The sequence below is a fragment of the Macaca mulatta genome, chromosome 7 (genome assembly GCF_049350105.2).
Source record: "Macaca mulatta isolate MMU2019108-1 chromosome 7, T2T-MMU8v2.0, whole genome shotgun sequence".
In the NCBI taxonomy this organism is placed as follows: Eukaryota; Metazoa; Chordata; class Mammalia; order Primates; family Cercopithecidae; genus Macaca; species Macaca mulatta.
This window is the reverse complement of record NC_133412.1, coordinates 137,643,510-137,656,648: the sequence shown is the minus strand read 5'-3', so window position 1 is coordinate 137,656,648 and position 13,139 is coordinate 137,643,510. Positions and strand designations below refer to the sequence as shown.

Below are 13,139 nucleotides of genomic sequence, written 5' to 3'. Positions count from 1 at the left end.
GTCCCCCTCCTCCTTCTCTTTCCCCTTCTTCTTCTTATTTTATATATTGGGACTCCCAACCTACATCGGTTGTGTTTTCTAAGGTAGTGCTTATTTTTTGAGATACATACTGAAATATTTACAGATGATATGATGCCTGAGATTTGCTTCAAAATAATTGAGGAGTGGGGTAGACAGAGGTATAGATATGAAATTGACTATAATTTGGTACTTGTTGATGCTGTGTTATAGGTTGGTTGGGGTTCATTACAACAGCTTCCCTATCTTTATATATTTGAAATCTTCTAATATAAAAAGTTATAAGTGGCCAGGCATGGTGGCTCACACTTGTAATCCTAGTACTTTGGGAGGCAGAGACAGGAAGATTGCTTGAGCTCAGGAGTTCCAGACCAGCCTGGGCAACATGGCGAAACCCCATCTCTACAAAAAAATACAAAAAAATTAGCTGGACCTGGTGGCATGCCCCTGTAGTTTCAGCTATTTGCTGGGGGGCAGCAGGTGGGCGTGGTGGGGGCTGAAATGGGAGGATCGCTTGACCAGGAGGTCAAGGCTGCACTGAGCCAAGATCATGCCACGGTACTCCAGCCTACGTGACAAAGTGAGACCCTGTCTCTAAAATTCTAAAATAAAATAAAAAGTTTTAAATGTTTACACACACACACACACACACACACACACACACACACACATATTGGAGATTTGGTCTTACTCTGTCACCCAGGTTGGAGCACAGTGGTGCAATCATGACTCACCACAGCCTCAATCCTCCCACCTCAGCATCCCAGGTAGCTGGGACTACAGGCGCATACCACCAGGCCTAGCTAATTAAAAAAAAAAAAAAAAAAAAATTTGTGGTAACAGAGGTCTCACTATGTTGCCCAGGCTGGTCTCAAACTACTGGGCTCAAGCAATCCTCCCACTTCAGCCTCCCAAAGTGCTAAGAATGCAGATGTGAGCCACCACAGCCAGCCTATTTATACTTATTTTTTTAAGTTTTTAAAATAATGCTGCAAGAAAAATAAAATTGACAACAAAATCAAACCTGCAGGGCAGGGTACCGTGGCTCATGCCTACAATCCCAGCACTTTGGAAGCATGAGGCAGGCAGATCGCTTGAGCTCAGGAGTCTGAGACCAGCCTGGGCAACATGGTAAAACCCTGTCTCTACAAAAACACAAAAATTAGCCAGACACGGTAGCATCTGCCTGTAGTCCCAGCTACTTGGAAGGTTAAGGGAGAATTGCTTGAGCCTGGGAGGCGGAGGCTGCAGTGAGCCTGGGCAATGGGAGTGAACCCCTGCCTCAAAAAAAAAAAAAAAAAAAAAGAACCTGAACCTACAAAGACTTCAGATTTTGGAATTACCAGTCACAAAATGTAAAGTAAATGTAACCAGTATGTTGAAAACACAAAATAAAAATAACATGGTAACTCTTAACATTGGTGCACTGGTGGTCTTTGGGTATACAACTGTGGTAGAATCTTCACTTTCTGCTTTGTACATTTATATACTTGTTTTTCAGTAGATATGTACAATTTTTTAATGAGGAAAAAGATATGAAATGATAGAAATGCAGAATGTTAAGAGAGTGTGTGTGTGGAGAGAGACAGAGAGAGAGGGGAACATCAGAAGAAGATTTGGAAAGCTATATATGTATACCATAAGATGTTAACAGTTACTTGCTGGGTGGGACTGTGCTTTGTTTTTGCTTATTAGTATTTTGCAATTTTTTTTTAAGAGACAGGGTCTTGCTATGTTGTTCAGACTGCAGTACAGCGGCTGATGCTATTCCCAGGTGTGATCATGGCACAATATAACCTCAAATTCCTAGTCTCAAGCAATCCTGTCCCCTCAACCTCCCGACTTACTGGGACTACAGGCACTCACTGATGTTTTTAACCCTTTTCCTATTTAGAAAAAAAAAAAAAGTGTAGCTCACTGCCAGCATTCATTTAATTTTACATAAACACCCTCTTTGAGGCTGAAGCAAATCTGACTGATTTTCCATGTGAAAATAAAATATAAAACCATTCTTAGAGTTATTTCTCAACAGAACTAACATCAGAATCATCTCAATCATCAGAATCGTCTATTTCAGAACAATCATATTCATCAACTGAATCTTTGGCTAACAACTGTTCGAGAACGATGTTAACATCATGTTTAGGAATGCTACGTTTTCTAGGATTTGAAATCTTCAGCAATAGACAATTACTATATTTCGTAAGTGGTAATACCACTAAAAACCAAACGCTATAAACAGAATGTCTTTTGTTTCCAAAGTCAATATACTAGAACGATGAGAAAATAATAAGGAAAGCGAGATATTTCATGGCAAAGTTATCTTGGGGTAAACGCTGTAGCTGCAAGCGCCACTGGAGAGTATTCTCTAGGCAAACAAGAAAATGGTTAAATAGTATGATTTTAAAAAATATATTTCATAATTTTTTTAAGAAGGTATTTCCTAGGGTTCCGGCCTCAATCATTCCACTTCCCACTCTAATTTTGCACTTGCCTTTCTCTTAAGGGCCAAACTCCTGCCTACTGGATTCTTAACCTGGGGTCCTATTGGCAGGCACCTTGAATAGTATGCATTTTAAAAAATAAGCTTGTTACCCTTTACCCACTCCACACACTTACTGGCTCTCCCCACCCCTGCTTATCTCTCCATTCGCCTGCCAGAGCTCATCTGGGTCCTAGTCACCTCTATCTTGGATTGCTGCATAATTGTCTTGTCTGCCTAGTTCCAATCTTGCCCTGCTGGGTGTGAGAGCAGTCACTGAACACACCTGCTACCTTTGCAGCTTCCATCCCTACCACCGTCTACTTTCAACCACCTCTGCCTCAGCCCTGCCCCTTCACTACCAACTGGAGTAACGTAAGTCCCCAGTAGCACTGTCCGTAAGTTCCCAGTAGCACTGTCCATAAGTCCCCAGTAGCACTGTCTGTAAGTTCCCAGTAGCACTGTCCATAAGTCCCCAGTAGCAGTAGCACTGTCCGTAAGTTCCCAGTAGCACTGTCCGTGACAGAAAAAGCATGTTCCAGTTAAAGAGTCCTCTCTGACTTGGAACCTATCTGTTAAAATTTGTGATGAAGCCAGGTGCAGTGGCTCACACCTGTAATCCCAGCACTTTGGGAGGCCAAGGCGGGCAGATCACCTGAGGTCGGGAGTTCGAGACCAGCCTGACCAATATGGAGAAACCCCGTCTCTACTAAAAATACAAAATTAGCTGGGTGTGGTGGTGCATGCCAGTAATCCCAGCTACTCAGGTGGCTGAGACAAGAGAATCGCTTGAACCCGGCAGGCGGAAGTTGCCGTGAGCCAGGACTGTGCCACTGCCAACTTGGGCAACAAGAGAAGGACTCTGTCTCAAAAAAAAAAAAAAAAATTATGATGGAATATGCTCAGATTTTAACAGGGAACAAATACCTGTATTTCCAATGAATCCAAATACCAACTCTGACCTAAAATACACAAGGGTCTGCCTTCCTCTACCTGAGCAGGTAGATGCCCAAGGTAATCCTGATACTATAAGGCTCACCACATTAAGTTACTTAAACACAAAGCAGCTCTACCAAAAACGGGCTGGCTCAACCCCATCTGTTCTTCATAATATTCCTTTTCCACCTCCCTTAATGGCCCCCCAGTTTGTGTACTCCACATAGTCTGGGGTTTGGAGTTTTTTTTTGTTTTTTCTTTGAGTTATAACTTACATGTAGTAAAGTGCATAAATCTTAAAGTGTGCAGCTTGATGAATTTTTTACTATGTATATACCCACAAAGCTATCACCCAGATCAACATATAGACCATTTCTACCACCTCAGAAGGTTTCCTTATACTGTCTCCCACTGCTACCAGTTGATAACTCCCTAAAGGTGACCACTATTTTTTATTTACTCTTATCATTAAAGTTATTTTTTGCCTACTTATTAAAACTTTTATACAAATGTAATCATGCAGTATTTACATTTTTGAGTCTGGCCTCTTTTGCTCATGTTTTTATATTTTGTCATATAACCTACATTTTAAATCATACCATCATGTAGCTATTCTCCAAAATTAGTGGAAATCGAATCAAGCCACAGTTTAACAATTTGGTAACAAACAAAAAGAAACTTTAGTTTATGAATATGAATATTTTACAGATATGAAAGATGATATGAAACTGATAGCCGTGAACTTATTAGTAGGCTCAAATATGAAATAGCACCATTTGGGGTGGGTCGTCAGATTAGCACTGAAAATTAGTTTGAAAAATACTGTCAGCCAGGTGCAGTGGCTCACACCTGTAGTCCCAGCACTTTGGGAGGCTTAGGAGGGTGGATCACTTGGGCCCAGGAGTTCGAGACCAGCCTGGGCAACATGGTGAAAACCTGTCTCTACTAAAAATACAAAAAATAAGCCGGGCATGGTCGTGTGGGGACTAGGCTGAGATGGGAGAATCACCTAAGCCTGGGAAGTCGAGGCTATAGTGAACCAAGATCATGCCACTGTCCACCAGCCTGGACAACAGGAGTGAGACTCTATCTCAAAAAAAAAAAAAAAAAAATGGCATTTAATATTTATATACACATTCTCTTGTGCTTTAACATGTATTTTGACTCCTGTAACTATCTTGTCTGTCTAATCCAAAGCTATCTCACTGTCTATCTCACACTTACTGAGGGTGATGTTTCAGGAGCCACTGGACAGAATCTTCTGCAGCAAACCTGAGAAAGAAAACTGAAATTACTGCTTTGAAGTGATGGGTTACTCAGAAATACTCAAGTATATATTCTATAAAATGTAAACTTTTGATTTTGACTGTAATAAAATGTTAAGCCTTTGAATTATTGTTTAATTACATGTCATTATATTTATAATGTAACTATAAACATCTAGTGTATATATGTCTGCTTAGCTAACTCCTTTCCTGACCTCCAGCCCCATTTGTCCAACAGCCCAAGACATATTAATGTGAACAAGTCATAGCAACCTGAAACACACGGCCAGTTTTGTCATGCTATTTATTTATTTATTTTTGAGATGGAGTCTCTCTCTGTTGCCCAGGCTGGAGTGCAGTAGCTCGATCTTGGCTCACTGTAACCTCCGCTTCCCACGTTCCTGCAATTCTCCTGTCTTAGCCTCCCAAGTAGCTGGGATTACAGGCTCCCGCCATCACACCCGGCTAATTTTTGTATTTTTAGTAGAGGTGGGGTTTCACCATGTTGGCCAGGCTGGTCTCAAACTTCTGACCTCAAGTGATCTGCCCACCTCAGTCTCCCAAAGTGCTGGGATTACAGGCGTGACCCACCAAACCGGCCGCCAGTTTTGTCACTTTAATGCTGTATATGGGTGAAGGGCAATCCCAGCCACCTGATCACCCAAGTCAGACACAACTAGGAGCCAATCTAAACACCTGCTTTTCCCTCTCTCTTCACATCCAGTCCCCACATCCTATCTAAACATCCTGTCAATCCTATCTCTTAAGTATTTCTTAGTCCTTTGCCTTTCTATTTTTACCAACATGGAGTTAATTCTAACTCTCGCTATTGCTTACTTTTATAATTATCTGTAATCCTATAACTGACCTTCTAATTGATCACCTGCATCTATTCTTCCTCTGTTTGAATCTAGCAGATTCTTTGAACATGCTCAATAAATATTTATTGAGTACCTACTTAAGAGGTTCTGTAGATGGCTCCAGAGACCTGAAGATGCATAAGACAGTTTCTGCCACTGAGGAGCTTACTGTCTAGTTGAGGGAGACAGTGAGTACACGAAAAGGGCTTTGGCATTAGACAAATCTTGGTTCAAACTATCAGTTCTGCTACTTACTGGCTGTATGACTTTGGTTCAGTTGCTTAATCTCCCTGAGCCTTGTTTCTTCATCTATAAAATGAGGACATTAATGTTCACTTTCCACAGTTGTTTTAAGAATTGGAAAAATATGTAAATATCTGGCACATAATCAGTGCACAACAGAGTGTCTAGTATTATTAGTTTAGCTATACACTTGTTAAGAGTCAGTGTCTTCTTAATAGAGATTAGAATCAGTTTTTCCTAATTTAGTAATTTTATCTTGTGAGATTCACCATCTATTGCAGCAGGTATAATATGGTCCCATTAATGTAAAACTGTATTTCTCTAACTCAAAAAGGCAATTTTATAAAGTAATTAAAAACGTGGACTCTGTAAATCAAACAGACCTACATTTAAATAATCTTAGTCACCTCTGAGCTGTGTGATTGGGCTAAGTCACTTAATTTTCCTCAAATCGCTGAACCCTTTGAAACCTCAGTTTCTTCATCTGTAAACTGGTTAACATGCAGCTGTTTCAAAGAGTTGGTAAACTGGTTAGCACAGTGTCTGGTCCATATGAAGCAGCTGATAAGTGTTCAGAGAAAGGCCGTTCATTGAAATGATTGTCTCCAGATGGTGAGGTTTCAGTGGGTATTTATCCTTTATACTCTTCTGTGTTGCTTTTTTTCCCCCCAGGCACATGTAATTTTTATAAAAACTCTAATAAAGTGTTGTTAAAATTTACCTTCTGAATTCAAGAGTTCTGGTTTCATCTTTCCAGTACCACATCCCTAATCGCAATCCCAACTGCTGTAAAACGAAATGATTGCAGCAAAAATAATTAAAAGCTCAATTTACAATCCACATGCGACAACAAACCTTTAACAATAATTCCTACTTACTAACACACCTTTTAAGTAATAAAAAGGAAACAAAAAACAATGGTTCTTACTAGTTCCTCTTTACACTTCCAATAAGAGTGTAGAATCCTAAAGTGTTAAACTTGAAGCTAGGATTTTATCCCTTTGATTTTAGGTGTGGTTTCAGTAAAAAGGCAAGAAGGAGGGAGAGGGAGAAAGGAAGGGAGGAAAGTAGACAAGGAGGAAAGAAGAGGAGGAGGAAGGGAAGGGCGAAAGGAAGGAAGGAAATTGAGACTACATATAGCTCATCATAGCAATTTACCAATTAATTGGAATTCAGACAATAAACTGATGCCCAGGACAACCTCAGCTGTCTAGTTCTGGAGCCTTCCAGGCTCCAACACTGCCCTTCACAGGCAGTGGCAAAAAGTAAGTACACCCTTTTCACCTGTGGAAGCTAGCACCCCACCATCCTTTCTACCCAGAGCGGGGCTGCTTCCCCTGCAGTAGGTACCCTTATTTTGCAGACAACCAATTTGAGGTGGTGAGGTGGGATTTCGTAAATACCTAACTACCTGCGCAGGGAGCCAGAATTCAATTCTGACCATCTGTCAAATACACCAGAGGTTTTTTTTTTTCCAGGCAAATATGGCCAGGTGTCTCTGAGAACCGCCAGCCTGGGACGAAGGCGACGACCTGCCTCTGGAGGAGGGCGAGGGGCGCGGCGCCAAGAGCCGGTTGGGGGCAGCAGGGCCCGCCTTGCTCCCAGCCCAGGTATGGGAGCGACCAAGGCTGCACTTACATCCATTAAGTAAGGCGTCTGCCCACCTAACCGCTTCCTCCTCGCATAAAACTCGGGCACCCGGTACATGGCCTCTCCCCGGCCGCCACACGGCGTCGCCGAGGATACCGCCCGCAGGCGCCTGCACCCGGCGGCCCGGGGCGCTGAGCGGGGCGGGGCGTCGCTTCCGTCCTCGGCCGCGCGGGCTGCTGCCGCACGCAGGCTTCTGCCGAGATTTCCAAAGCCCAGCCTGGTGCCCTGTTTCCCAGTCTTAAAAGCCGTGGCGACTTATTGGCCTATCCATTGAAAAGCCGCCCAGGCATCATGCTTCATGGCATTCCAACCGTAAACTTCATGAAGTTATTCACTTTACTGTTTTAATTGGAGTAACTACATTCAGTCCTAAGGGAAGAAAGATCCATCTCTTCCAAACTTTCATGATTACCACTATTATTAAGTTCAAATCCAGGATGGACCTAGGTTGATGAGGAGAGCAGGGTTGAGGTGGGGAAGCAGGGTAGCCTCGTGGAAGAGAACCTGGGTACGGAAATAAGAACAGTTGTGCTGCTTAACGAGCTGTGGAACCTAGGACAAGACTACTCTGATCCTGCTTCTGAAAACACCAAATCAGGGGTTATGTGGATTTTTAAGGAGTGGTGTGTGTAAAGCACCAGTCTTAAGTACTCAAAATTAGTGTTGCTCAAAAACAAAGAACCTTCCTTAGTGTCAATGGGTATTCAATTGATGTTTTTACATTTACACTTTTCAAATCATATGTCTTGTAATTTCTTCTTGCAACTGAGTTGATAATGCTGATTCTGGTTGATTTTTTTTTTTTTCCTTCCAGCTCTGAGTGAGCAATGCTAGATGATGCAACATGATTGGGAATGCCTAGTATATTCTTTTGTATCACCACAGTGTAAATGGCATGAGAGGCTCATAAGTAGTGGGTATATACTCCCATAAACTTTTAAATTATGTCAGTAGGCATCCCACTGCTTCTTCTGTTCCCACCCTCCCAGTCTCACTGCTTGGTAATACACAATTTCTGGCTACAGCAATTAAATAGTAATCATCTAGACTCATGTTCTGCTCACTTGAGTCCATTCTGGCAGCTGTTCATTTGGTCCAGATATATGGAAACCCACCTATATACTGGCTGCAGACAAGGCTTTCTTACTACATGATGACACGCTTGAAAAGGAGAATATCCCATATATGCCGAGAGCTTTTCACCAAGTAGTGAACATAAGTTGGGGTGGACAGGACAGGGAAATAATGAGGTAAAGCTCCAGAAAAGATGAAGAAAGACCAAGGAATCTGGATGGCATCCAATCACTACACAATCATTATCGGGAAGAACAAACTAGTGGTCAGTAAACCTCTTCAGTTCATCCCAATAATATGTGGAGAAGTGCTTATAGAAAACTTAAGATCTATATATCTTATCACAGAATAAACTTAGGATGTCTAATGTACAAAACTTAGGTAAAAATAAAAGTTGAGAGTCCAAAACAATATCTACTTAAAAATTAAAGGAGAATTTATTTCGCATATGATAGAGGGACATAATATTTAAAGGAAAGTTTCAGTAACTCCGAAGGGACAATCTTATACTTCTCTATCACTTTACCCCAAACAAAAGCAGGAAGAAAAGATTGTTTTTACATCTCTAAATCATTACAGTACTTATTTTAAAAAGTGACCCACCTATTTCCTAAGGTACATTTTTCACCAATTAGGTTTCTTTTTAAATGACATTAGAAACTCACAACTAAAACTGGAAATACGATTTTCCCTTTAAATAAAAAAAAAACACAATTGATGATATTTAAAGTAGGGATGAAAGTACTTTCTAAATATTTGATAACTCCAAGTGTCCTGTGAGGGAATTTTCTTTTGCCTAATTAAGAGAACCTTAAGGTCATATAACTATCTAAGAGCATATAATATATAACTAAATTGCTGGTCCCAGATTTTAGGTCCAAGACATTAACTGAATATAATGCATGCTAATTCTATAAAAAAGATAATGAACAGAATTATTATTATTTTTTTTGAGACAGTCTTGTTCTGTCGCCCAGGTTGAAGAGAGGTGGCACGATCTCAGCTCACTGCAAGCTCTGCCTCCCGGGTTCACGCCATTCTCCTGCCTCAGTCTCCTGAGTAGCTGGGACTACAGGCACGTCCACCATGCCCAGCTAATTTTTTGTATCTTTTAGTAGAGACGGGGTTTCATCATGTTAGCCAGGATGGTCTCGATCTCCTGACCTCGTGATTCGCCTGCCTCGGCCTCCCAAAGTGCTGGGATTACAGACGTGAGCCACCAAGCCCAGCCAATGGACAGGGTTTTATAATTCTACCTTAAAAAATTAACTTTCCACAGAAGAAAACAGCAATGGAAAATTTTGAATCAGCAACTCCTTTAAAAAAAATTTTTTTTTTTCTGACACTATACATCTAGAGATGGCAGCTCCTGTTTTTTTGTTTGTTCGTTTGTTTTGTTTTGAGACAGGGTCTCACTCTGTCGCCCAGGCTGGAGTACGGTAGTCTGATCTCCGCTCACTGCAACCTCCGCCTCCCAGGCTCAAGCGATTCTCCCACCTCAGCCTCTCGAGTAGCTGGGACTACAGGGGCACGCCACCATGCCTGGCTGATTTTTGTATTTTTAGTAGAGACAAGGTTTCACCATGTTGGCCAGCCTGGTCTCGAACTCCTGACTTCAAGTGATCTGCCCACTTTGGCCTCCCAAAGTGCTGGGATTATAGGCGTGAGCCACCATGCCGGGCGAGCAGCTCCATTTTTGAGTGTTTATTTACTAAGCCTTCAATTAAAAGACAACCTAATCTACATTGAAAGACAGGGGAAGAAAGGGCCTATGACATCTTGGTATGTTCTAAGGGAAAGACATTTCAACATTAAGCATCACCCTATTAAATTTCAGAAATGCATATACCCTAAAATATTTCCATTTCAAAAGCTATATCAAGCTATATCAAGGCTGGGTGCGGTGGCTCAGGCCTGTAATCCCAGCACTTTGGGAGGCTGAGGCGGGCAGATGACCTGACGTCAGGAGTTCAAGACCAGCCTGGCCAACATGGTGAAACCCCGTCTCTACTAAAAATACAAAAATTAGCCAGGCGTGGTGGTGGGTGCCTGTAATCCCAGCAACTCCAGAGGCTAAGTTTGAACTGCTTCGAATTGCTTGAACCCAGGAGGCGGAGGTTGCAGTAAGCCGAGATTGTTCCACTGCACTCCAGTCTGGGTGACAGAAAAAGACTCTGACTAAAAAAAAAAAAAAAAAAAAAAAAAATGGCTATATCGAGAATAAACACTGGGGCCAGGCATGGTGAGTCAGGCCTGTAATCCCAGTACTTTGGGAAGCCAAGGCGAGCAGATCACTTCAGGTCAGGAGCTCCAGACCAGCCTGGTCAACATGGTGAAACCCTGTCTCTACTACATAGTCCCAGCTATTCGGGAGGCTGAGGTGGGAGAACCACTTGAACCCGGGAGGCAGAGGTTGCAGTGAGTCATCGCACCATTGCACTCCAGCCTAGGCAACAGAGCAAGACTCTGTCTCAAAAAAAAAAGAATAAATACTGGGCTTTTGCCAGGTGCAGTGGCTCATGCCTGTAATCCCAGCACTTGGGGAGGCCAAGGCGGGCAGATCACCTGAGGTTGGGAGTTCAAGACCAGCCTGACAAACATGGAGAAACTCCATCTCTACTAAAGATACAAAATTAGCCAGGCGTGGTGGTGCATGCCTGTAATTCCAGCTACTTGGTAGGCTGAGGCAGGAGAATTGCTTGAACCCAGGAGGCGAAGGTTGCAGTGAGCCGAGATCGAGTCATTGCACTCTAGCCTGGGCAACAAGAGCAAAACTCCGTCTCAAAGAAAAAAAAAAGAATTTTAGATAAGTGCCTGTCAGAGAAATGTACTTCTTCCGTCCCTTAACACACACTCTCACTCGCTCGCTCGCTCTCTATATATATTGAATTTGCTTTAGTCATGACCTCTAGTCCCCAACATAACCCACTACTTAGTTCAAATGATACTAGTTATTCCTTAAACTGTAATTTAGCCCCATCCTAACATCAAGTACTTTTCCACTGTTATTTGACTATGGCTGATCTAACATCTGCAAAGGAGTTCCCAGGAGTTATCAGGTTCCAGTTTCAACTGACCCCTGGAAAGTGAATGGCTACTTAGGTGGCTTTATCTTAGTAATATGCAAATCTAGGTAAATTTGAAAAGAGAGAATTAAATAAGAAACACTCTCAAGAATGCTAGGAGTTTTACAAATTACTTTTCAAAATAGAAAATGAAGTATCTGCCAGATTGATGTTAGTATTATAGCAAGTTACCGGAGGCCAGGCCGCAGGATCAAAAACTACCAATGGTCATTTTCTGATACTTTAGAAACTAATCTCTTAAGTGAAGTCTAAAATGACTCATACCAAACTACATTTACAGAAGGACTCCATTATATTTTGAAGTTAGAACAAGGAATGAACACTTTCAACAAATAAAAGACTAATAAAAGGGTAACAGAATGGGTACTTGGTAAAACTCACAGTAAACGTCACTCTAAAGCTACAATAAACTTGATTTTGTAGTACCATAGTAGTTTGTCACATATTTATGCCTATAGTCCATGAAACACCATTAAATGCTTGTTGCTGAAAAATTTCCACCAATGTGACACCAGCACTGATAAATTGGAGTTACCTTTAGCTTTTCACAGTATAAAAAGCAGTTTCCTTTAAAAAAAAAAAAAAAAAAAAAAAAAAAAAAGGTTTTTAGGTTTATTTTGAAGCAATTTCACTGTTGGCTATTTATATTCCTCCCCTCTACCCAAATGAAGCTTGCTAAAAAGGAAAAAACAAAAACAAAAAAAACCTTATCTGTACTTAAGAGTCAACTCTTGTATGAAAGGGTCATTACCAAAGGCCAGTATTCTTAGGCTAACTTCTTACCTAGTTTTAAAATTATTACTTATTCCATTATTCATAAAATTAATCTCTCTGAATGACATAGATGGGTCCACTACTAAATTGAAGATAAAGCTTTCATAACTTGTCTTATGAGCAACATGAAGCAAACCTATATCATTTGGAAAGATATCAAAATGTGTATGTGCAGTAAAAACATTAGGTTAACTATGCATTTTCCTATTAGTTTTACTGAATTTCTCCCAAGTTCTCCTTAAAGAAAGTAAGAAAAGAGTAGTCATGTCATTTCACTAAAAAATAAAAATGAATTCCTTTCTCTGAAGGATGTGAATTTTAAAGATTAAGTCCAGGATAGTGGATCACCAAAAGGTTGCAATATTCCTATCTATAACAATCTCAAATTGGTTATGGAGGAAAATGGACAAGTTGTATATTAACAAAATACAAGACTATCTAGTACAGTTTGCCTTTTAAAAAAGAAATCTATTGTAGTGATTTAAGGCAAATATTGCAAAAGCATTACGATCCCTAAACCAGAAAAAAAAATAATAATCTGTGTTTCCCTACCCAAGTAATTCTAACTGCAGGAAACATGTTATTAGAATTTGCCATAAGCTTAGAAGTTGAGCTGTTTTACTAGAAAATTAAACAAGTTTGACTAAATTTAAACTCACTATTAAATCACTTGAAAGCTTGCCTGCTGTCTCTTGTTTCAGGCTCCTGTATGTCACAAAATTAACTTGTTTCCATACTTTCTTTGGCAATT

At 40.9% G+C, this 13,139-nt stretch overlaps 1 protein-coding gene across 2 annotated transcripts in view; it reads right to left on the bottom strand.

Moving 5' to 3' along the window:
* The window catches only part of PPP1R36 (protein phosphatase 1 regulatory subunit 36), a 43,496-nt gene extending 35,834 nt beyond the window's left edge, over positions 1-7,662 (bottom strand). For both annotated transcript variants that reach the window (XM_015143888.2, XM_077941132.1), the window contains exons 1-3: positions 7,443-7,662; positions 6,526-6,590; positions 4,661-4,708 (exon numbers count right to left, since the gene is read on the bottom strand). In XM_015143888.2, the coding sequence (XP_014999374.1) occupies positions 4,661-4,708; positions 6,526-6,590; positions 7,443-7,511 (182 nt within the window). In that variant the 5' untranslated portion in view covers positions 7,512-7,662. The remainder of the gene's footprint in view (positions 1-4,660; positions 4,709-6,525; positions 6,591-7,442) is intronic.
* Between the last annotated feature and the right edge of the window lie 5,477 nt (positions 7,663-13,139).